The sequence below is a fragment of the Thalassophryne amazonica genome, chromosome 16 (genome assembly GCF_902500255.1).
Source record: "Thalassophryne amazonica chromosome 16, fThaAma1.1, whole genome shotgun sequence".
Classification (NCBI taxonomy): domain Eukaryota; kingdom Metazoa; phylum Chordata; class Actinopteri; order Batrachoidiformes; family Batrachoididae; genus Thalassophryne; species Thalassophryne amazonica.
The window spans coordinates 67,908,483-67,934,815 of record NC_047118.1 but is presented as its reverse complement, the minus strand read 5'-3'; the positions used below and the strand labels follow the sequence as shown (position 1 = coordinate 67,934,815).

At 44.7% G+C, this 26,333-nt stretch overlaps 1 protein-coding gene across 1 annotated transcript; it reads left to right on the top strand.

Annotated features, from left to right (window-relative positions):
* Positions 1 to 579: 579 nt before the first annotated feature.
* Positions 580 to 26,333, top strand: slc2a6 (solute carrier family 2 member 6). Its single transcript, XM_034190908.1, has 8 exons — positions 580 to 946; positions 2,782 to 3,053; positions 4,796 to 4,892; positions 5,073 to 5,172; positions 5,273 to 5,466; positions 9,063 to 9,238; positions 22,985 to 23,283; positions 23,465 to 26,333. Exons 1-8 carry the CDS (start codon positions 854 to 856, stop codon positions 23,788 to 23,790), a joined length of 1,557 nt encoding a protein of 518 aa, XP_034046799.1. The 5' UTR covers positions 580 to 853; the 3' UTR covers positions 23,791 to 26,333.

Sequence of the window (26,333 nt, the reverse complement as noted above, 5' to 3'; positions counted from 1 at the left end):
TTTTATCACACCTTTGGTCAGTGGCTCAGGAAGGGGGGTCGGGGGGGCAACTGCAACCCCTCAATCCTCCCTGTCTGTTTCCGCCTCTGCAAAAACTCAAATATCAAAATATAATATCAAATATTATAGAATATTAAAAGTGTTGATTAATTTTCTTTCAATCAGCTCATCAATTAATCAACTCCTCACTGCAGCTCTTACAAACTGTTCTCTCTCAGAATTAAAAGGTATTCGGAAGATTTCTGTCATGCTGCTGCAAATGCTCCACTAATTAGATTCTACAATTCAACGACTAAAAATTTCCTTCTTGATGTTGATAAATTCTTTTTTCACTCTGCCTGATTTAACTGATCTGTCATCATGGCTACAAATATCACTAACTGAAAGCACCTTTAAAATTACACACACACACACACACACACACACACACACAAAAATCTCATGAAGTTAAAAAGCTTTTATATCTTTAGAGTGCAAGGGTTTGATTGAAATTTCAAAATTAAATTGAATTTGAAGCAGTTTTCAGTTTTGGTTTCAGTCTGATGGGAAACCCGTGATGACACAGCGATGACTTGAACAGGATTTGGCTCTTTCTAAATGAAACTCCTGTCTTACTTCACTCATTTGCCTCTCTTTCTTCACTTTAAACATAAAGAACTTTTCTCACTGAGTCTGAAAAGAGGAACAAGCAGATTTTACTTACAGAAGTGACAATATCGATGTGGACCACATGGACCTTTTTTTCTTTTTATTAAGGACTTTTGTCATCGAGCTTCTCTGATGAGCTATGATAAAGTGTTCTGGTGTATTTTTGTGTAGCGCCATTTAGAAAATCTTCATCCTTTGTGAAACCATGACAACTCACTCAGCTGCACTGTCGCGTGTTGAAGGCATCCACGAGAAGACTCCACTGCTGACCCGAAGACTGACCTCGTCCAATGTACAGGTTGGACAGTTTCTCTCATTATATTAATGTCTTGTCTGTGATTTTGGCAGCAGTGGCACCTGAAAAGTCATGAAATACATATATTAGTCAGTTTGATGCTGTATAAGTAAATTTAATTTTGTTGAATATTATTGCTTTCTTTTTTGTTGCAAATATTATTTTGTTTAATTTCATTATTTTTTTATGTTCACATATTTTGATTAAAAATTGGAGGACATGTGTGTTGGACCACTGATTGTTCAAAAACATTTGGCTTGACTTTGTTCATAGAGACACATTGTAAATAAAAACATAGGATTTAATAATAATAATAAAAACATTTGGTGCACTTGTCTCAATTTTTATCAGTCATTTATAAACTCATTTCATGGGCATGTCAGTCACATCCTGACGATTTAGCTAGCGTATGCTGACTTATGGAAAATTTGGCGAACATGCTATATATATATATGTATATATATATATATATATAAGACATGGATTGGTCTGAATGTTAAAAAGAGCTTTATTTTGCAGAATTCCCTTAAAACTTGGGGCTGACAAGGAAATTATAAAATCATGAGGACATTTTCTCTTTCCTCAGTCCAGTCCACTCAAATCACAACTTCCCTCCTGGTTTAGAATATTGTATCTTCTCCCTCTGGGCCATTAAGGGGATTAAGACTGGGAAAGATGTAGTGGAGAATGACAATATGATGACCATTTTGGGGAGAAATACAATCTCCCTCACTTTTTAAATATTTGCAGGTGCACAGCTTTATTTCCTCTGCAATTAAATTACACCCTAACAGGTTCTCTATCTCATCAGTTGAAAGGACCTTGCAAAACTGACTCTAAGAAACTTGTCACATTCCCAAGCACCAAACACACTGCTCATGTGAGGTTCCTCTGGAAAGCTGATTTTGGGGTGTCCATTTTTGATGGCGAATGGGACAGAGTCTGGGAGAGTTCATCGGGCTCCAGGGAAGCATGATTCAGGATCATTTATCGCCTTAAAATGACCCCAGTATTACATAACAAGTTCAAGCCTCTATTTCCAGAACACTGTAACAAGTGCAAAATTGGTAAAGGTTCATATTTTCACTGAATTGTCCTGTAAATGATTTCTGGAGAAAATTTTTCAAGGGAAATTGGTGGTATTTTGAAGACAAAATTACCCCTGGATCCTGTTTTCTGTATATTGGGAGTTCAGACCACTGTACTGAACCTTGCTCTTGCTGCAAGTGCTACGGTTTGGTGCCAGTAGATGTATTTTCCTCCACTGGATTTCGGACTCTGTCCCTACTATTCTACTTTGGATAGGAAGCATCATGCATCTTATCCCTTATGAGGCAATAAGCTTTGGGCTGAAAGACAAGCCCCTCAGATTTTTTAACATTTGGCACATCTTTTGGGACTACATTGGGAATGAAGGGGCTCAGGCTCTTCGCAGGGGCCTGTGTGGCCTGGCGTGGTCTGACATATCTGGGTGCATGCTCGGCTAGTCAGCCAAAATTTGCTATGCTGATGATCTGTGATGTTATATGTTGTATTTACCTTTAATGATGTTTATTATTAATTTTTTTCTTCATTTATTACTTAACATTTATGTCACTTCATTGATTGTGACCCTGTGGTTTGTGGAGAAACGTTTTATTCTTGTTCATGTTCTTTTTAAAAACAACAACAACAACAATAAAAACACAGTTCAGGACAACTGATTCTACATCATGAGAATTTAATAATTTCTTCTTCATGTAACAAACATATCCTGGATTAAATAAATGAATAAAACTGACTGTATAGCAGTTCTGTGTCTTCTGAGGTTTTCCATCTCTGTTTTTTTTTCATCCCAGATCAATAACTCCAGACTGTTCCTGGCTGTTTTTTCGGCTGTTCTGGGGAACTTCAGTTTTGGTTACTCCATGGTCTATCCATCACCTGTTTTGTCGCAGCTCAGGAGCTCCGATGTTGACCCTCGACTCAGACTGAGCACCGATCAGGCTGCCTGGTTCGGCTCAATCTATGCCCTGGGTGTAGTAGCTGGGGGGCTGGGAGCTATGCTGCTCAACGACATGATTGGACGGAAACTCAACATATTGGCGTCAGCAGTGCCATCGACAATCGGGTGGGTGTCTGTCAGTGTGGGTGAACAAACAAACTATAAGTTGTGATGGATCACTTCTCAGATACAAGACACAAGATACTTATCCAATGTTCTTAATGTTGAAAATCAGTTGGTCTATCAGACTACAGAAAGTATGTTCAAGTATTGGTTTGGATTTGTATTAAAGAGCATTGAAATGATCAGTTAAGTGCAAGATAGGTTATTAAAGTTCATAACCAACACTACACACTAAAGGGATGCATACTTGGAAAAAAAACAATCTGGAAGAAATTACCTGTGTATTTTACTTTAAATGGAAAAGAGTTGCTCCTCGCTACGCCCCTTTACTGTGTCCCTCCCACAAACTTGGTGGGTGTGTTACACAGAACACAGACGAGTTCAGTAGTCTAGACCCCTCCCCAGTCTGCGAGACGTCCTATAGGAGTCAGACGCAAAGGACTGATGACATGCATGCCTTCCAATTGTGGCCATCAGAGGGCGTTGCAGTCTACTGGAAAGCAAAGGTACAGCAATGGATGGTACTTCTTGGTGATGAACGTTTTTGAACATGAAAATAATATTGTACTCTGATGTTGCCCTACACAAGCAACACCAAGGCAGTAATGATGATGTCAGAGCTCTCAGTCAATCAGCACCCAAAGTTTCTCCATTCATTCATTTTCTATGCCTGCTTATTCCAGTCAAGGGTCACAGGGGAGCTGGAGACTATCTTAGCAGTCATTGGGTGACAGGTGGGGGTACACCCTAGACAAGCCACCAGTCTATAACAGGGCCAACAAAGATAGACAAGCTCATGCACAAGCAGAGTCAATTTAAAGTTTCCAACTCACCTAACATCAGTGTTGCCAGATGTACGATAATTATCGTATTTGTACGATAGTTTTGCCCTCTGTACGATGTACGATCAATAATGGGAAAAAATCCAAAATGTACGATAATTTCAGTTGGTGGCCCAAACACACATCTCTCTCTGACACCCAAGAATCATTTCGCAGGCGTTGCACTCAGGCGGCATCAAAGACACACCACACACAGGGCTGCTGCTAGCTTTGGCCGGCCCGGGACAAAGTCATTTGAAAGCCCACCCCCTCTCCATACAAAGTAATGAGTTCCCAATTCTCGGCTCTGCCCCTCCCTCCCTGGGCCTGAGACAACTGACCTGTAATGTAGACTGTTTTGGCTGCACATGCGCACATACGTAGCTTAGCCCAACCCCGTCACCATCACTACACACGTTCGACTCTTTCTAGTCTGGTAATTAACACGTTTGTGTCCCTTCACAGAAAAAAAAATCTTTCTAGTCTGGTAGTGCATTTGCTTGTGCATTTGCATTGTTTTTGTGCCATAGTTTCCCCATTACTATAGGGATATTGTGAATTACTGTTTAAAAATGTGACATAAAATTCTTTGGAAATTAAAAAAAAAATGCTAAAATAGCTACGCTGTATGCGTTTTGTTTGTGTACGATAATTTCTCCCAAAATACAAATACGATAATTTTGAGGTTTTGGTACGATAGTTGCATATTTCCTATCCGGCAACACTGCCTAACATGCATGTCCTTGGAGGTGGGAGGAAGCGATCCCACAACCTTCTTGCTGTGAAGCAACAGTGCTACCCCCCTAAGTCGCCAAGCTGTGTGGTGCAAATCTTCAAACAGACCTTTAATTTCAACAAAGCCAAAAGAGCATGATTTGTAAACTGAACAGAATGTACCATTGAATACTATGTTTGTGTGTTCAGGTTCATGCTAATGGGTGGAGCCATGGACAGGTGGATGCTGCTTGTAGGTCGTTTCCTTACAGGTGTTGCTGGAGGGATGACCGCTGCATCGATACCTGTAGGTTGCCATGATGATGTCATTGCTCATTAGAGGGTTTGTGCGCATTTATGGGAATCACATAAAATAATAGATGGACTAAAGCACACACACGTGTGTGTGTGTGTGTGTGTGTGTGTGTGTGTGTGTGTGTGTGTGTGTGTGTGTGTGTGTGTGTGTGTGTGTGTGTGTGTACTACAGGTGTACATCTCTGAGATTTCCCACAAAAAGGTGAGAGGAGTTCTTGGCTCCTGTCCACAGATCACTGCAGTTGTTGGAGCCCTGGCGGTCTACAGCTTAGGTAGGAATAAGACAATAATGATGATGACGCATTCCAGTACATTTACTCAACATTACACTCATGTTTTTAAATTCTGTGCGTTTGTTTGTGTGATGTACAGGCCTGGGGCTAACATGGCGGTGGCTCGCCATAGCGGGATCGGTTCCAGCATTCTTGATGGTTATATTACTGGTGTTCATGCCCCGCTCACCCAGGAGACTCCTCTCTCTGGGCCATCATGACCGGGCTGAGAAGGCCCTCCGCTGGCTGAGGGGAATTCACTACGACACGCACGCCGAGCTCCGAGCCATCGAGGTAACAACGCAGCATTTTGAGAATAATCCAAATGACAAAATTTATATCAAAATGTCAATGTTCAACTTAAACAATTACATGATTAAAGTTGAGCTTTTTAGATTATCTCAAACTACCAGTGTTAGTGCATCATTAAGGTGTGGCGCTCAGAGGGGGCACAGTGTCTGACACAGGCACTGCCCCAACAAACGCCCAAAGGCACTAGGGCATATAAATTTATACAATAAGCTCAATAGCATTTCAACTCTGTGGGAAATGGGCTGCATTTATAGCACACTCAATGTGTCACGTAGACCAATACCTCCATATTCCCCTGTGTGATTCAACAAGAGCACAAGAAAGCTCTCATTGACCAACCAGCTCCAGAAGTCAGCTTTGACATGAGGGAGCTGAACCTAAAAGAGTTGCAGGAGGTTTTAAAAGCAGTCAGGTCAAGCTCAAACGCCTTGACCAAGTGAAGTTCCTTACAAGGTGTACAAACACTGGTCAGAGTTATTCCATCTTCTCTGGAAGTACTGTGAACAATCTGGCACAGAGGAGTTGTCCACAAACAGTGGAGGTTTTCTGAGGGCGTTTAGATTCCCAGGGAGGAGAATTCCACAGCCATTAAGCAGTTTACAATCTTGCAGCTCAGTGTCAAACGCAAAATCTTCTTCAGCAACTTGTCCCATTGGCTGTTAAACTTTCTGCTCAAGAACAACTACAGTATATTGACACCTCAGGGCAAAATGGTCAAACTCCAGGGATGCCAGCCTGCCTGGAACACAGAGGCAAACAGTCAACCTGTTCATCAGGGAGGCACATGCTGGGAATGGAGATAAGGTTGTGTTGTGCCTAGATCCGGTCAATCCATACGGGTCAATACTAGATAAGTTGGTGGAGTCGGCATTAAATTGGCACCATGTTCCCAGTAAGATCAAAGACCTCATCTTGGATTACTATAACAACTTCAGATTGAGAGTCACATCTGGGCCAGTGACATCAAGTAGGCATCAACTGGAGAAGGGCATCTTCACAGCTTGTACCATATCAGTCATCCTTTTAATTGTAAAAACCACACAGGTGGAGTGCAGAGGCCCATTGACCAAGTCCAGCTTGTGTCAACCCCCATTACAGCCTAGATGGGACTGGTGAATACTCCAAGGGCTGGAGAAGCTTATTAAGTGGGCAAGGATGAACTTTAAGCCTAATATGTCCAGGTCACTTGTTTTGAAGAGAGGCTCAAACAAGTTTCGCTTTTCCCTGGCCTTACTTTTTTCCTAAATAGTTTACTCACTCACTCATCTTTAACCACTTATCCAGGATCAGGTCACAGGGGAAACAGTTCTAGCTGGGGACCCCAGACTTCCCTTTCCTGGGCCATATTACCCACCTCTGACTGGGGGATCTTGAGGCATTCCCAGGTCAGTGTGGAGATATAATCTCTCCACCTATTCCTGGGTCTTCCCCAGGGTCTCCTCCCAGGTGGACGTGCCTGGAACACCTCCCTAGGGAAGTGCCCAGGGGGCATCCTTACCAGATGCCCGAACCACCTCAGCTGGCTCCTTTCAATGCAAAGGAGCAGCGGCTCTACTCTGAGCTCCCCACAGATGACCGAGCTTCTCACCCTAGTATCTCTAAAGGCTTGGTTACACATAGACAGTTTTGTCGGCGAGTAGTACGTAGACCGAAGTTTGCGGTAGTTCCGGCTGTTTTCGCGGTGGAAAGGACCGGAGCGTGCGCAGCGGGGCTCCTCCTCGCTCTTTCCTCCAAAAAACTCTGTCATAATTGTGTTTAGAAACCAGTCACCATTTGCTTTATTATGCATCTGTGTAGTTAATTAATAAAATATTCTCTACAGATGATTCGCTCGCGCGCACGTTTAAAAAAAGAAAGAAATAAAGAAACTCCGCTCCCTGCTGCTGCTGTTTGCTGCGGGGCTCCTCCTCGCTCTTTCCCCCAAAAAAGTCTCTGTCATAATTGTGTTTAGAAGCCAGTCACCATTTGCTTTATTATACAGCTGTGTAGCTAATAAGCAAAATAATCTCCAGGATGATTCGCGCACGCACGCACGTAAAATAAAAATAAAAATAAACTCCACTCCCCGCTGCTGTGGTGCTGCTGCTCGCTCCAAAAACTCTGTCATGATTGTAAAATAAAGGACAAAAGAGACATAAGTCCTGCTCACAAGCTGCTACCAGATACAGGACATGTTCACATCTTCAAACTCCAGACATCTCCACGTCACTACATATTCAGTCCCTGATTGGTCATCGCGGCGCGACAAGAACTGCGGCACTACAGGAAGCGGCAGGATGAAACAGCGATTAAAAAGTATCAAACGCCGTTGTTCGCATTGTCGCTGTCGTCACGGGAGGTCTCCGGGAGCGCTCCCGGAATTATTCGACATGTTGAATAATTTTTTCGACGATTCCTGGTAAAGCCGGAACTACGCCACGCCCCCTAGTGCCAGCGTTAACAACGGCGTGTGATCCTTAAGACGGCCAAAAACTCTTCCGGGACGCTTCCAGGAGCTCTTACCATCTGTGTGTAAACGTCGCTTAAGGGAGACATCAGCCACCCTCCTAAGGAAGCCTATTTTAGCCGCTTGTACCTGCAATCTAGTTCTTTTGGTCATGACCCAACCCTCGTGACCATAGGTGAGAGTAAGAGCGAAGGTTGACCAGTAGCTCGAGAGCATCGCCTTTTGGCTCAGCTCCCTTTTTGTGGTAGAGTAAATGCAATACCGCCCCTGCTGCGCTGATTCTCCGGCGAATCTGACATTCCATTGTCCCCTAATGAAAACCAAAACTATTGCATTGCAATATGACTGTTCTCATGTACTCCACTGTAAACTAAGTAAAATAAACCAACTGGTACAGTTGAAGATGTTAATGACAACAACAAATGATGAGGGTGAAAGCGCACCACGTTCATGTTTATTTAATAAGTTTGGTCAATGCATTACTGAATTTAATTCTTAAATTTAATTATATTTAAATAATTTAATTCAATTATGAATAAGGGTATAATAATAATAATGATAATAAGGGTGTGGTTTTATATTTTCTAGGACAGCCGGGCTTTTAAAATTTGGTCTGAAGAAGTTCTAAATTTTTTTGCAGAGAGTACGAACAATTTTAGGTAAGAACACACTGATGAATACCAGATTTGTGCATCACATGTGCATACGCACGGTTTAAGCATACATTTATGAATGAAGCCCATTGAAACAAATGAAGCAGACAGTAACATCATCTCCTTGGCAGACGTAACTATCCAATAGAGCCATCAAAGGATGTTACACAAGACCTCCATAGAACCACAGTGGAAAAGCATCAAAGTCTTTGGACCATGTCTGTGGAGAGTGTGTAAAGAAAAGGGCCTAATATCAAGTAAGGGTTCAAATTCATCCCAGGATCCATGGAAGATGAAAAAAAGGTCCTGTATCACAGTGATAACAAAATGACCTGAATGTTTGCCATTATCGTCTCATCATTTCATTTCCATGATGAGTTAAAAGGTTCACATGTTCAAGGCCAACATGAGTCCGTTTAAAAACATAAATAGCACCCAGGTTACTTACTGTATGATGATGTCTGTGTGTTTGTGTGCAGCACAGCATCAACACGCAGGGAAAAGTAACACTGACAGAGTTGGGCACGCCCATCTTCTACCGACCAATCCTCATCTCAGTGGCCATGCGTTTCTTGCAGCAAATGACAGGCATCACTCCCGTTCTGATGTACATGGAGCCCATTTTTGCCCAGAGCAAAGTCTCAATAGAACCCAAGTAAGAAGAGCATTTTATTCTATAACATTCCCCTTTGTTCTATTCTACTCTGTACTCAGTTCTATTCTATTCTTGTTGTTGTTGATGTTATTGTTGCTGTTGTTCCTCTTCTTATTATTTTGGTGCATACGCAACCCGAAAGCGCAGGGAGGTGACCCTCTCATCTACCAGGGTAAACTCCAACGCAGCGGCGCTCACCCGGAGCTCCTGAGTATCCCCACACCTGCCCAGCGCCTCACACCCTGGACAATTCCACAGAAGAATAAGGTCCAACCCCTATCAAGGAGAGTGGTTCTGTAGCCGAGGAGGCATGCGTGGAGGCGAGGCCCACCAGATCTAACGAGTAGTGCTCCACTTACCTCACAAGTTCCAGCTCCTTCCCCCATTCCACATGTCCAGAACTAGCTTCTGCCACCCAGGTCTGGTCTGTCGAGGCCCTCGACTTTCACTGCCACTCATGGGACAACGCACCAGAAGAGAGAAAACTGACCCACCTTTCGTCAAAAAAGTGACAGCTGCCAATCAAAATCGGCCACGTCACTAAGCCCCGCCCCCTCTATGACGTCATAGCCAATCAGAATCGATGACGTCACTATGTCCCGCCCCTAAGCCCCTCCCCTAGTCCCGCCTCCAAGCCCCGCCCCTTATGACGTCACAGCCAATCATAATCGATGACGTCATTATGCCCCGCCCCTAAGCCCCGCCCCTGATCCCGCCTCCGAGCCCCCGCCCCTTATGACGTCACATCCAATCAGAGTCGATGACGTCAGTATGCCCCGCCCCTAAGCCCCGCCCCCAGCTCCTCCCCTAGTTCCGCCCCTGGCTCCTCCCCTAGCCCCACCCCCAAGCTCCTCCCCTAACCCCGGCCAAGCACCGCCTCCAAGCCATACCTCCCCTCCCACCCAGGGTCTAATATTTTAATGTCATTTTATTTCATGAATTAAAGAACGATTAAAAATACCTAGATCTTTTTAATGTATTAAAGAATTAACTAATTCTGAAATAATTAAACATAAATCACTGTCTATTATTTAATGACCCTTTAATATCTTTAATTCTTAAATTATTACGTTTCCTTTTCTGTTTTTTAATTCGTAAATTAAAGAAGGGGAACAAATACCCGTCTCTCTCGGCTGTAAGTCTTTGCAGCAAGACGGTCAAATACCCACGCATAGAGCCGCTCGCGGAAACATGACCCCACGGCTGTAAAACCTGTTGCAGACGCTGTGTCTGTGTGAGTGCGTGTGTGTGTGCGTGTGTGTGTGTGTGTGTGTGTGTGTGTGTGTGTGTGTGTGGCGGGACACCCGCTGAGCGGAGATGCTGCCCCGAGGTGATGAACCCGAAGAACAATAAACAATGCTCCTTATCACTCACGCCAGATGATGTTTTCTTTTAAGATATTAGCCGATCGATCATGGGGCGCGGGACACCCGCTGAGCGGAGATGCTGCCCCGAGCCCGAACAATAAGCAATGCTCCTTATCACTTACGTCCCTGGGAACGAGTCAGCGAGCATTTCCACTACGACCGGTGAAGAGTGAAGATGCCTGGACCCCCAGCTATGGGTATAAAATAGAATAAATTTGCGGAAAAAATCCTGGAAAACCATGTTGTTTAATTAAGTTTTCTTGTCTTCGAGCAGAGTGCGAAAACCGCATCAGCTTTCAGGGTAAGTGATTTAAGTAATCTGTTTTGATAGAAATGAGTGTTTTTAAATGATGCACGCCATCTGAAACTGTTTTTTTTTATTTTTTTTTAGACAAAACCACGCAGACGGTCCAGAGCGCGTTCGGACCCGTCCTCGGTAATATATTTGAAATAGTACAGAATATCCGCTTGCGAGGGTGATGCTTTGTATTCATTTATTTATGTTAATTCTAGAAATCAAGTCAGAGCCCCCTGAAGAAGTTCGAAGGCTGGAAGCCCCGACTTCACCACGCAGATGTAAGTACAGCGATCGAGATTAAATCACGATTAAAACTCTGGAATAACCCGATTTTTTCTGTCACAGCCCATGGAGAAGCGGGTCAGTGGGAGAGACCCGTAAAACGATCCGCGGATGTACACGGTAAGGAGTCGGAGTTTATGTATTTATTTATTTTAAATATTTAATAACTAACGATTTTCTCTTTTTTCAGCACGCGGTGGAGGGAGACCGTCTATTTTCCACAGAGACGCAAGGCTCGAAGATATTCTGAGCTGGGATTAACCTCATCACGCAACTTTCTTGAAAATGTGTAGTCTGTTTTTATTTTTTTATTTTTTCTCTTATTCCGATGGAACGGGAGAATTCATTTTGAAGAGGTATATTAACTGAATTTCTTGAGGTAGATTCTTCCTGCTACAGATTTTAAAAGATGGAAGGAGAGAATTCACATCGGGAAAATAACTTCGGACGTGTATTGGATTTAAACGCTTCAATAATCGACTCAGCGGGGAGCGCTCCTGGAGCAGATGGTCCATTACCCGAGGCGTTAAATTCGCCGCCTCAAAATAACATCGAGTCCGGAGAGAGACTTTTAAGCCGTGTTCGTTTAACACCGTTAAATGAGGCTCTTAACAATTTAGCGGCTGAACGAGAATCGGAAGAAATTAACCCCTACATCATTTCTGCGATTAACGCTATAAATTCGACGGTCCAGTCTGATACTGAAGAGCCCCCTGACCCCCCCGCACACCTCACCTCCAGACGAGTCCGGTCCCGCGGCGTTGAACCAGGTACGTCTGACTCCGTTAAATAACGCCGTAAACCTCCTCGCGTGTGAAGTTAATCCTCACGTCCAATCCGCGGTGGATGAATTAAATCAAACGCCTAACGACGCTCGCGCTTTTTCACCTTTAAGAAGTCCCTCCCCGCGCAATGCGCGCGGAGAAGAGATTTTAAACAGAGCTCGTTTAACCCCGATAAACGCGGCGATCTCTGTTTTGATGGAAGACGGAGATGATGCACGACCGGGACCCAGCCGACACTCTCCCATGACGGGTGGTGGGGCTGCTAACGTCATCAGGAGACCTGCTTTTAACAATATCGAAATCAGGCTGCCTCTCAATTTCCAGCGCGCCGACGAAATTCCCGACTACGCGGAATTTTACCGTAACGTCGTTGGGGCTCTTCATAACTCGGTCGAAAAGGCTTTAACACACGCCAGGGCCGGGGACTTTATCCAAATGGAGATTCGTGGGGACTCAGTCTACAACGAGGCCGCTTTGATCAGCTCATATAACGACGCTGGCGATGTGACGGGCTTCCAAAATCTGTTAGAACGATTGATACAATCAAATTCCAACGTTTTAGCCGACGAGTCTCTGGAATTAGTGGTTCAAGTCATCCGCAACCAGAACGGCGCGGGGAAGCGCAGAATAGATGACCTCCTCCATCACGAGGTTCTGAGGAAAAAATCCAAATGCCTTAATATCGTGTATAATCCTGACAACAGTTTATGTTTCGCGATAAACCTCGTTCAGTTATTGAATCCTCATCTGAGTACGCACGAGGCGGAGCAGCGCGGACTGGCGTTACAAAATAGCGTCGGATTAACGGAAGCTACGCCGGTATCTTTAGAGCAGGTGGGAAAATTTGAAAACGCTCTGGGTTGTAAAATTGTGGTGTTTTTCAGAGCCGAAGGGGAGAGAAAGCTGACAAAATTCCAGACAGGAATACCGGCGCAGCAGAAAACTCTTTTCGTTTTTCTGTTTAATAATCATTTTACGGAATCATCGATTTAAAGAGATTTTTGGGAGTGAAATATGTATGTAAGTTTTGCTTTGAGGGGTACAATAACCACGCCTCCCATAATTGTCCGTCATATTGTAAAATTTGTGAATCCACGCAGTGTTATGAGAAAAATAACCCTGTATTCTGCAGCGAATGTAACAAGGAGTGTCGCTCTCCCACCTGTTACAGCCTGCATAAACAGCCGAAGTATCGTCCTTCCGCCGGTAAGTTCGTTAATGTGTGTGATAACAGAAAAAAATGCTCTCGATGTAAACGTGAGTATTACATAGCGTTTTCTAAAAACAGCGCTCCGCACGTGTGTAAGCAGAAGAGGTGTCATATATGCGGCGAGGCTCTCCAGGAGCCGAGCGAGGGTCACCTCTGCTATATGACCCCGCTCAAAGCTGAAGAGACGCATTCAGAGAAATATGTTTTTTATGATTTTGAAACGTATGTCGATAATAACGGGGAACACGTACCGTTTTACGTCAGCGCTGTAACAAAGACGGGTGATTTTTGGAGCGCATGGGGGACAGACTGCGTAGCCCGCTTCTTTAAACATTTTAGAACGAGAAAATTCAAAGAATACGTGTTCATCGCTCACAACTCAAAAGGTTTTGACGGCTATTTGCTTCTAAAGTATTTAGTCCAGCAGGGCGTAACCCCCGCTGTGATTATGACCGGGAGTAAACTATTACTCATGACAGACGCCGCCTTTAAACAGAAATATATAGATTCGTTATCTTTCCTTACAATGCGCTTATCTCAGATGCCTAAAGCCCTGGGGATCCGGCTGAAAGACGAAATCATCCGCAAAGGTTACTTTCCGCACCTGTTCAGTTCAGAAAAAAATCTGAACTATGTCGGTCCGTACCCGGACTCAGCGGCTTACGGGGTCGCAAATATGTCAGAGGGAGAAAGAGAGGAATTTAACGCGTGGTACGTGCGGAAAAAAAACGCAATTTTCGATTTTAAAGCCGAGGCCGTTATGTATTGTGATAACGACACAAAAATCTTGGCTGCAGCCTGCTCCAAATTTATGTCTGAATTCATCGCTGAAACACTCGTGGATCCTTTTACCTGCATTACAATCGCCTCGGCGTGTATGAAAGTCTTCCAAACTAACTTTCTTGCTCCAAAAACGCTGGCGATCCCCTCCGCCGACAATTATAGAACGAGGCATAAAAAATATTCGGACGTGGCCGTGCAATGGTTAGAATGGGTTGCTGAGACGCAAAACATTATCATCGATCATGCTCTAAACAGGGGCGAGAAAAAAATAGGAGGTTATTATGTTGATGGGTATGCTCAGATTGACGGCCGGATAAAAGTGTGGGAGTTTCTCGGATGTTTTTACCACGGGTGTGCAAGGTGTTTTACACAGCATGAAATAAACCCTCTCACAAACACCTCATTTGGAGAGCTCCACGCAGCGTGTCAGAAAAAAATAGCCTTTCTGCGGGCTATGCCGGGCGTCACCCTCAACGTAATTTGGGAGCATCAATGGCTTGAAATGAGGCTGAGGGATGAGAGCGTTCGGTGTTTCCTCGCCCGCAGGGGGTTACCGCCGCCCCTCGAACCTCGCGACGCTTTATACGGCGGTCGGACTTGCGCGGCCCGTCTGAGGTACACGGCTGAGCAAGATGAGACGGTCTATTACGTCGACGTGACCTCGCTGTATCCTTACGTTAACGTAAATTTCACATATCCCACGGGGCATCCGGAAATTATAGAGAGAAATTTCAGAGACCCCAGGACTTATTTCGGGCTCATCAAAGCCATCGTGTACCCGCCCCAGGGGCTAAAATTCCCCGTCCTCCCACACAGAACTCCTCACGGTAAACTGGTGTTTACTCTGTGTCGCACCTGCGCTGATGAAAATAATCAAGCTGCAGCGTGCACACACAGTCAGCAGCAGAGAGCTCTGTCTGGGACTTGGACGACCCCGGAATTCCACAAAGCTCTGGATACAGGCTATGCTGTAGCTAAGATTTTTGAAGTCTGGCATTTTGAGGAAAAAAGTGATAAAATCTTTGAGGGGTACATAAACACCTTCTTAAAACACAAGCAGGAAGCCTCTGGTTTCCCTCTCGAATTTGATAAAGACTCCGAGAGCAGAGAAAAATACATCACGGACTACTGGCTGAATCAGAAGATTCGTTTAGACCCAGAAAAAATCAGTCACAATCCGGCAAAACGTCAGATGGCTAAGATCTGCCTCAACTCCTTCTGGGGGAAATTCGCCCAGAGGGCAAATCTGACGCAGACCGCGCTCGTTAAAAATGCTGACGATCTGTTCAGGTATCTGTTTTCTGAAGAGTACGAGGTCACATATCTAACATTCCTCAGCAGTCAGGCGGCTATGGTTCAATGGAGGTACGGCCCGCGGCACGTCAGCCGACCGGGTAAAACCGTCAATATTTTCATCGCGGCGTTTACAACGGCGTACGCGCGTTTGACCTTGTACGGTTTTATGGAGGCTGTGGCAAATCCTGACAGGATTCTGTATTATGATACCGATAGCCTGATTTACGTTTGTAGGCGGGGTGAAACCCCGCTGCCTACCGGTAATTAAAAATAAACTTTGACGCTGTCAAAGTTTATTTTCTGACAGCTTTCGTGGGTTTGAGTGATCCCCTTCACACGCATGACCGTTTTACCTCGTGCGGTTTTATATGCGTAACTTTTAGGTCCCGCCGCTGCAAACTCTGTGATGACGTCGCCGTTCAACTCGTCGGTGAGCTGCCCCAGATAATTACCGGTAGGCAGCGGGGTTTCACCCCGCCTACAAACGTAAATCAGGCTATCGGTATCATAATACAGAATCCTGTCAGGATTTGCCACAGCCTCCATAAAACCGTACAAGGTCAAACGCGCGTACGCCGTTGTAAACGCCGCGATGAAAATATTGACGGTTTTACCCGGTCGGCTGACGTGCCGCGGGCCGTACCTCCATTGAACCATAGCCGCCTGACTGCTGAGGAATGTTAGATATGTGACCTCGTACTCTTCAGAAAACAGATACCTGAACAGATCGTCAGCATTTTTAACGAGCGCGGTCTGCGTCAGATTTGCCCTCTGGGCGAATTTCCCCCAGAAGGAGTTGAGGCAGATCTTAGCCATCTGACGTTTTGCCGGATTGTGACTGATTTTTTCTGGGTCTAAACGAATCTTCTGATTCAGCCAGTAGTCCGTGATGTATTTTTCTCTGCTCTCGGAGTCTTTATCAAATTCGAGAGGGAAACCAGAGGCTTCCTGCTTGTGTTTTAAGAAGGTGTTTATGTACCCCTCAAAGATTTTATCACTTTTTTCCTCAAAATGCCAGACTTCAAAAATCTTAGCTACAGCATAGCCTGTATCCAGAGCTTTGTGGAATTCCGGGGTCGTCCAAGTCCCAGACAGAGCTCTCTGCTGCTGACTGTGTGTGCACGCTGCAGCTTGATTATTTTCATCAGCGCAGGTGCGACACAGAGTAAACACCAGTTTACCGTGAGGAGTTCTGTGTGGGAGGACGGGGAATTTTAGCCCCTGGGGCGGGTACACGATGGCTTTGATGAGCCCGAAATAAGTCCTGGGGTCTCTGAAATTTCTCTCTATAATTTCCGGATGCCCCGTGGGATATGTGAAATTTACGTTAACGTAAGGATACAGCGAGGTCACGTCGACGTAATAGACCGTCTCATCTTGCTCAGCCGTGTACCTCAGACGGGCCGCGCAAGTCCGACCGCCGTATAAAGCGTCGCGAGGTTCGAGGGGCGGCGGTAACCCCCTGCGGGCGAGGAAACACCGAACGCTCTCATCCCTCAGCCTCATTTCAAGCCATTGATGCTCCCAAATTACGTTGAGGGTGACGCCCGGCATAGCCCGCAGAAAGGCTATTTTTTTCTGACACGCTGCGTGGAGCTCTCCAAATGAGGTGTTTGTGAGAGGGTTTATTTCATGCTGTGTAAAACACCTTGCACACCCGTGGTAAAAACATCCGAGAAACTCCCACACTTTTATCCGGCCGTCAATCTGAGCATACCCATCAACATAATAACCTCCTATTTTTTTCTCGCCCCTGTTTAGAGCATGATCGATGATAATGTTTTGCGTCTCAGCAACCCATTCTAACCATTGCACGGCCACGTCCGAATATTTTTTATGCCTCGTTCTATAATTGTCGGCGGAGGGGATCGCCAGCGTTTTTGGAGCAAGAAAGTTAGTTTGGAAGACTTTCATACACGCCGAGGCGATTGTAATGCAGGTAAAAGGATCCACGAGTGTTTCAGCGATGAATTCAGACATAAATTTGGAGCAGGCTGCAGCCAAGATTTTTGTGTCGTTATCACAATACATAACGGCCTCGGCTTTAAAATCGAAAATTGCGTTTTTTTTCCGCACGTACCACGCGTTAAATTCCTCTCTTTCTCCCTCTGACATATTTGCGACCCCGTAAGCCGCTGAGTCAGGGTACGGACCGACATAGTTCAGATTTTTTTCTGAACTGAACAGGTGCGGAAAGTAACCTTTGCGGATGATTTCGTCTTTCAGCCGGATCCCCAGGGCTTTAGGCATCTGAGATAAGCGCATTGTAAGGAAAGATAACGAATCTATATATTTCTGTTTAAAGGCGGCGTCTGTCATGAGTAATAGTTTACTCCCGGTCATAATCACAGCGGGGGTTACGCCCTGCTGGACTAAATACTTTAGAAGCAAATAGCCGTCAAAACCTTTTGAGTTGTGAGCGATGAACACGTATTCTTTGAATTTTCTCGTTCTAAAATGTTTAAAGAAGCGGGCTACGCAGTCTGTCCCCCATGCGCTCCAAAAATCACCCGTCTTTGTTACAGCGCTGACGTAAAACGGTACGTGTTCCCCGTTATTATCGACATACGTTTCAAAATCATAAAAAACATATTTCTCTGAATGCGTCTCTTCAGCTTTGAGCGGGGTCATATAGCAGAGGTGACCCTCGCTCGGCTCCTGGAGAGCCTCGCCGCATATATGACACCTCTTCTGCTTACACACGTGCGGAGCGCTGTTTTTAGAAAACGCTATGTAATACTCACGTTTACATCGAGAGCATTTTTTTCTGTTATCACACACATTAACGAACTTACCGGCGGAAGGACGATACTTCGGCTGTTTATGCAGGCTGTAACAGGTGGGAGAGCGACACTCCTTGTTACATTCGCTGCAGAATACAGGGTTATTTTTCTCATAACACTGCGTGGATTCACAAATTTTACAATATGACGGACAATTATGGGAGGCGTGGTTATTGTACCCCTCAAAGCAAAACTTACATACATATTTCACTCCCAAAAATCTCTTTAAATCGATGATTCCGTAAAAATGATTATTAAACAGAAAAACGAAAAGAGTTTTCTGCTGCGCCGGTATTCCTGTCTGGAATTTTGTCAGCTTTCTCTCCCCTTCGGCTCTGAAAAACACCACAATTTTACAACCCAGAGCGTTTTCAAATTTTCCCACCTGCTCTAAAGATACCGGCGTAGCTTCCGTTAATCCGACGCTATTTTGTAACGCCAGTCCGCGCTGCTCCGCCTCGTGCGTACTCAGATGAGGATTCAATAACTGAACGAGGTTTATCGCGAAACATAAACTGTTGTCAGGATTATACACGATATTAAGGCATTTGGATTTTTTCCTCAGAACCTCGTGATGGAGGAGGTCATCTATTCTGCGCTTCCCCGCGCCGTTCTGGTTGCGGATGACTTGAACCACTAATTCCAGAGACTCGTCGGCTAAAACGTTGGAATTTGATTGTATCAATCGTTCTAACAGATTTTGGAAGCCCGTCACATCGCCAGCGTCGTTATATGAGCTGATCAAAGCGGCCTCGTTGTAGACTGAGTCCCCACGAATCTCCATTTGGATAAAGTCCCCGGCCCTGGCGTGTGTTAAAGCCTTTTCGACCGAGTTATGAAGAGCCCCAACGACGTTACGGTAAAATTCCGCGTAGTCGGGAATTTCGTCGGCGCGCTGGAAATTGAGAGGCAGCCTGATTTCGATATTGTTAAAAGCAGGTCTCCTGATGACGTTAGCAGCCCCACCACCCGTCATGGGAGAGTGTCGGCTGGGTCCCGGTCGTGCATCATCTCCGTCTTCCATCAAAACAGAGATCGCCGCGTTTATCGGGGTTAAACGAGCTCTGTTTAAAATCTCTTCTCCGCGCGCATTGCGCGGGGAGGGACTTCTTAAAGGTGAAAAAGCGCGAGCGTCGTTAGGCGTTTGATTTAATTCATCCACCGCGGATTGGACGTGAGGATTAACTTCACACGCGAGGAGGTTTACGGCGTTATTTAACGGAGTCAGACGTACCTGGTTCAACGCCGCGGGACCGGACTCGTCTGGAGGTGAGGTGTGCGGGGGGTCAGGGGGCTCTTCAGTATCAGACTGGACCGTCGAATTTATAGCGTTAATCGCAGAAATGATGTAGGGGTTAATTTCTTCCGATTCTCGTTCAGCCGCTAAATTGTTAAGAGCCTCATTTAACGGTGTTAAACGAACACGGCTTAAAAGTCTCTCTCCGGACTCGATGTTATTTTGAGGCGGCGAATTTAACGCCTCGGGTAATGGACCATCTGCTCCAGGAGCGCTCCCCGCTGAGTCGATTATTGAAGCGTTTAAATCCAATACACGTCCGAAGTTATTTTCCCGATGTGAATTCTCTCCTTCCATCTTTTAAAATCTGTAGCAGGAAGAATCTACCTCAAGAAATTCAGTTAATATACCTCTTCAAAATGAATTCTCCCGTTCCATCGGAATAAGAGAAAAAATAAAAAAATAAAAACAGACTACACATTTTCAAGAAAGTTGCGTGATGAGGTTAATCCCAGCTCAGAATATCTTCGAGCCTTGCGTCTCTGTGGAAAATAGACGGTCTCCCTCCACCGCGTGCTGAAAAAAGAGAAAATCGTTAGTTATTAAATATTTAAAATAAATAAATACATAAACTCCGACTCCTTACCGTGTACATCCGCGGATCGTTTTACGGGTCTCTCCCACTGACCCGCTTCTCCATGGGCTGTGACAGAAAAAATCGGGTTATTCCAGAGTTTTAATCGTGATTTAATCTCGATCGCTGTACTTACATCTGCGTGGTGAAGTCGGGGCTTCCAGCCTTCGAACTTCTTCAGGGGGCTCTGACTTGATTTCTAGAATTAACATAAATAAATGAATACAAAGCATCACCCTCGCAAGCGGATATTCTGTACTATTTCAAATATATTACCGAGGACGGGTCCGAACGCGCTCTGGACCGTCTGCGTGGTTTTGTCTAAAAAAAAATAAAAAAAAACAGTTTCAGATGGCGTGCATCATTTAAAAACACTCATTTCTATCAAAACAGATTACTTAAATCACTTACCCTGAAAGCTGATGCGGTTTTCGCACTCTGCTCGAAGACAAGAAAACTTAATTAAACAACATGGTTTTCCAGGATTTTTTCCGCAAATTTATTCTATTTTATACCCATAGCTGGGGGTCCAGGCATCTTCACTCTTCACCGGTCGTAGTGGAAATGCTCGCTGACTCGTTCCCAGGGACGTAAGTGATAAGGAGCATTGCTTATTGTTCGGGCTCGGGGCAGCATCTCCGCTCAGCGGGTGTCCCGCGCCCCATGATCGATCGGCTAATATCTTAAAAGAAAACATCATCTGGCGTGAGTGATAAGGAGCATTGTTTATTGTTCTTCGGGTTCATCACCTCGGGGCAGCATCTCCGCTCAGCGGGTGTCCCGCCACACACACACACACACACACACACACACACACACACACACACGCACACACACACACACACACACACGCACACACACACGCACTCACACAGACACAGCGTCTGCAACAGGTTTTACAGCCGTGGGGTCATGTTTCCGCGAGCGGCTCTATGCGTGGGTATTTGACCGTCTTGCTGCAAAGACTTACAGCCGAGAGAGACGGGTATTTGTTCCCCTTCTTTAATTTACGAATTAAAAAACAGAAAAGGAAACGTAATAATTTAAGAATTAAAGATATTAAAGGGTCATTAAATAATAGACAGTGATTTATGTTTAATTATTTCAGAATTAGTTAATTCTTTAATACATTAAAAAGATCTAGGTATTTTTAATCGTTCTTTAATTCATGAAATAAAATGACATTAAAATATTAGACCCTGGGTGGGAGGGGAGGTATGGCTTGGAGGCGGTGCTTGGCCGGGGTTAGGGGAGGAGCTTGGGGGTGGGGCTAGGGGAGGAGCCAGGGGCGGAACTAGGGGAGGAGCTGGGGGCGGGGCTTAGGGGCGGGGCATACTGACGTCATCGACTCTGATTGGATGTGACGTCATAAGGGGCGGGGGCTCGGAGGCGGGATCAGGGGCGGGGCTTAGGGGCGGGGCATAATGACGTCATCGATTATGATTGGCTGTGACGTCATAAGGGGCGGGGCTTGGAGGCGGGACTAGGGGAGGGGCTTAGGGGCGGGACATAGTGACGTCATCGATTCTGATTGGCTATGACGTCATAGAGGGGGCGGGGCTTAGTGACGTGGCCGATTTTGATTGGCAGCTGTCACTTTTTTGACGAAAGGTGGGTCAGTTTTCTCTCTACCAGACCCCAGCAGGCCCACAGGGTGGAGATGAAAATTCCATGTTGCCTTTTCAGACTGAGCCCAGCCAGGCTCCATGGCAAACCCGACCACCAGGCACTTGCTGACGGGCCCTGGCTCCAGACAAGGGCTCTGGGCTTCCTCTGGGCTGAGCCACATTCCCTCTGCCTTGTTTGTCCATAGAGCCTTTGTGAACCATTCTTAGTCTGGCCGCCTGTGACCAATTTACCATGGGAGACCCATGGAATGGAATAGCTCAAGAATATTGTGTTCTTTCATAAGAGGCCATTAATTGATTGTAAATAATCTTCTGGAGGATTTTTGAAAGAAAAGACAGATTGGAGATAGGCCTGAAATTGACAAGAACATCTCTAAAATCATCTTACAATACGAAATCCGATTTTGTCTAGCTACACTCTCCTTTGACACTTACCTTAAAGTTTCCATTTACTTGTTGGTTGTATTTCCTACATAGAATGTTGTCCACCTGTGTGCACCTCCCCCCACTCTGATACGTCACGCTGTGCTCCTCCCCCTACTTAAAATATCTATTCATGACATTTCCATCCTTTTTTGCAAAGTCCACCACCATCTGCCCTTCTGCATTCCTCTCCTTGATACCATATCCACCTGTCTCCTCATCACCTCTGCTCCCTTCACCAACAGACCCATTGAAATCCACTCCAATCACCACTCTTTGATCCTTGGGTACATGCTCTACCACTTCATCTCCTCACTCCAGAAATCTTTCTCCTTCATTTCACAACTCAATTGTGGAGCAGTCACTGATGACATTCATCATCACCCCTTCAATTTCAACCTTCACACTCATCACCTGCCACATACTCAACCTCCAGCCTTTATATACTGTACTCTTCCTTCAATAATTACCCAAACACCAACAAACCTCCAATGATCCTGATTTACTTCCATTAGACTTAGTCTCTTGTACACACAATATGTCTATCTATCTCCTCTCCATCATATCAGTCAACAATAGTACCGGCGGTGGTTGTTGTTAACATGAGCCTTAACCAATCTAGTATGGAAATTTGATTTGTGATCTGTATGTTTGGTTGGGCAAATTTTACACCGGCTGCCCTTCCTGATGCAACCATACTCATTTGTCTGGGGTTGGGACCAACACTCTGAATACAACGGCCTGTGCATCCAGTATGGATGAAATTGGACAAAAATTATGGTGTGTGCTCTTCCTGTTTCTACCCTCCTCATTTATCCAGGCTTGGGACCACAACTCAGAATGCACTGGGTGCACACACCATGTGGCTGAATTCTGTTCTATTCTATTCAGTCTCGTCTAGTCGAGTTTTGGCTATTCTATTAATTACAATGATACAATCCCAATATTTGTTTAAATTATTCATAAACACGTTATAAAATTTGCACTGTATAATGTTCCCTTTTTTTTCTTATTTAACAGGTACGATGCCGTCATTGTGGGTGTGGTTCGCTTGTTGTCTGTTGCCCTGGCAGCCTGTTTGATGGACAAGGCAGGTCGCAAAGCCCTGCTGTACACGTCGAGCATGCTGATGTTCGTGTCCATGCTGACTCTGACAATGATCTCTCACACCACCCCCTCCCCACCCCCTGCCCCTCCAAATGCCAGTGCATTCGGTTTGGATAACAGCCTCCCCAACGGACTGGCAAGCACAATGTCTAATGACCACCAAGGCACAGGAAGCATCATCCCTCTCATCAGCACCATGGTCTTTATATTTGGTGAGTGCTGAGTTTTCCATGGCACTTTCAGATTTTGTTTGTTTGTTTGTGGATTATGTGATCAGAGAAGAAAATAAAACCTGTAGCCATTCAAATAATATGTAATCAGAAGTGAAGGTAAGGGTTCATCATGCCTTGAAACATGTCACCAGCATTGTCTATGTTGTTGCTTGTCTCCTAGGTTACGCCATGGGCTGGGGACCAATTACATGGTTGCTTATGTCAGAGGTGTTGCCGCTGGTTGCTAGGGGTGTGGCTTCAGGTCTGTGCGTGACTGTCAGCTGGTTGACGGCCTTCATGCTCTCACACGCCTTCACATACCTGGTGGACAGATACGGCCTGTACGCGCCTTACCTGTGTTTCACGGTGGTGTGCGTGCTCTGCCTGCTGTTCACCGCCGTCTGCATCCCAGAGACACGCAAGCGCTCACTAGAGGAGATTGAAAACTACTTCAGAACGGGACGCAGCTTCACCATCAGCGGCAGTTTCCGCCAAGCTCGGCGTTAGCTGTCAGAAAATACAGAACGTGGATCTTTTCCCTTTAAACACAGAATGGCACTCACTGGAGTGCATTCTTTGACCAGGACCCACAGTGCCACATTTCATCATTTAAATACATTATTTTAATTTTTTCAAAACTACCCTAGGATTTTTATTATTATTTATGTTAAAGATTCAAACTTTGTTTTAATCATTGGTTTATAAACCACTTTCATAACAATCAACTAATTACCAGATTCAGGTGGAAAACATATTTCTCTGAGTTAAAGTGGAAATACTAATACAAACTCTGTTCAGATTGTAATCCAGATTCATCATGAAATAGCTGCAAACCGTCACGTTGCCATAATCTGATCACAAAACCTACTTGAACATCATGAGTTAATCTCCACAGCCACGTGCCTCCAGAACGGGCCTGATGACTGGTAGAACTAGCTGAAACAGATCTGAATCTCTATGAAGATGACCTGAAAACACAACACCGGCAGCAGAGTGATTTAAAAAAAAAGAACAGGATAAGAAGCTCTTGTTTGTCAGTGTTTCCTGCAATTTACACTTCAAACTCTGTCTTGCCTCAGAAATCATGTTTTCTTTAGTCATTGCAAAGATGCATCTTTACCTTCAGATCTGATTGCATCTGATCGAGTCCATTTGCATCTGATCTACCAAAGTCCAGTGGTCCCAAAAGGTTCCCAGGCCGGTTCTTGTGAACCTGGGAGACTGTTTACTGCAGACTTCATCACCGAATGTTATAAAAACACGGGGTCCCATCTGTCAAATCAAGTGTCCAGTCAAATTCAGATTATTTTAGTTGTTCCCATTTTGCTTGAGGTTACCTCGGTGGATCTGGCATGGTTCTGTATGTTGATTTGGCACAGGTTTTACACCAGATGCCCTTCCAAGGGCACAGGTGGGCTTTGAACCCCAGGTCTTCTTTCTGGTAGGCAGGAACACGTACGTCCTGATTTTGGCACTGTCTGGGAGATGAAGTAATACCATGGACGCAGCAACGCACAACCCCAAATCCCCAAACATGACCAGACAAATGAAAATAACACTGACACTATAAAACTATTAAAAAAAAAAACATTTTAAATAATATGTGAAATGTCATGTGAGAATGCCCAATTTTCCAAGTAATTTTCTATTTAGTAAACACAGATGACACTGGCTCATGGGTTGCATAGAATGGGTTGTACCTGAGGTATATCGAAAATGCATGTGTATTATATCAAACTGATATTCCATAAGTTGAATAATTCTGCTTTTAGTATTTGGGTCAAATAGATCACTCTCTAACATCAGGGGTGGTGGTTGATATGGCATTTTGGTCACCTACCTTTAAGGACTTGAAAATGCATGACAGCCATGTCATGGTTGGTAGTTGTAGCCAGGTATGGGTCAACAATAAAAAAAATGCTCCAGTTATATTGAAATAAATGCTGTAAAGTAACACTTAAGCTAATAGGATTTATAAATGGAATACTTTTGACTGTGCTGAATACTTGGTCTGCCCTGCGATACACTGGCGTCCTTGTCCAGAGCGCACCCTGCCTTACACACTATGACTGCCGGGATAGGCTCCAGCCCCCCGGTGACCCTTGATTGGAGTAAGTAGGTATAGAAAATGAATGTATGAATGAATGAATGAATGCTTGGTCTCCAAAGTAATGGTCAAACAAGGTTGACGTCCATTGGTTTTTATAACATATGATATGACGTATGTTATCCCGTAACTTCACACCTAAGCATAATGGTGCAAATGATTCCTGTTTAGAATAATGTGATTGGGATATAATTATATTGTGAATTAACAGGCACAATCCAAACACCTGCAGTAAAGAATATTGCGAGTATCAGTGGCCAACATGCAATGATATGCACTCTAATTAGTGCTGCTCTGTAGTCGTAAAAATTAAAACAGTCAAATCACAGGGCACATATTTCATGGACTAACAACCCAAACTGACTATACTGCATCCTATGGTACATTCGAGGGTGAAACATGTACAAATGTGCAGTAAATCAAATGCAGATATGTAAGCTTGTAACTTTGTTAAAATATGTGAACAAACCAGTTCCCAGCTGTCCGTAAAAACAGGTTCATCATCATCTTCAAAAAAAAAAAGAAAAAAGAAAAGAGGCTGGAAGATGTGTTTGCTGGATGTAGCGGCTCAGCAGGACGGGCCACATGCCTCTGCGTGTTCTTGGTGTCGTACTTTTGACTTGCGGCGTCATCGAGTCTCTCTGACGCACACTGTTCTCACACTTTTTTTCTCTTTATGACATAGATGTCTTAAACTGAAGCTTAAATTTCCAATGAAATTTACCCATAATGTCACATCAATGTTTGGAGTCTTGTAAGATTGATTTAAAAAATAAAATAAATAAAAAGCACGTGATGACATCTGATGTATCCTGCTAATACCTAAACTATGCTGTCACCCCAAGGCGTCGACTGAACAGTGCTTTCGGCCTTTTGTCTCAGATGGAGACACCCAGGGAGCATTGATTTCTGTGAGCACTGAAGTATAAAATTACTTTTGGCT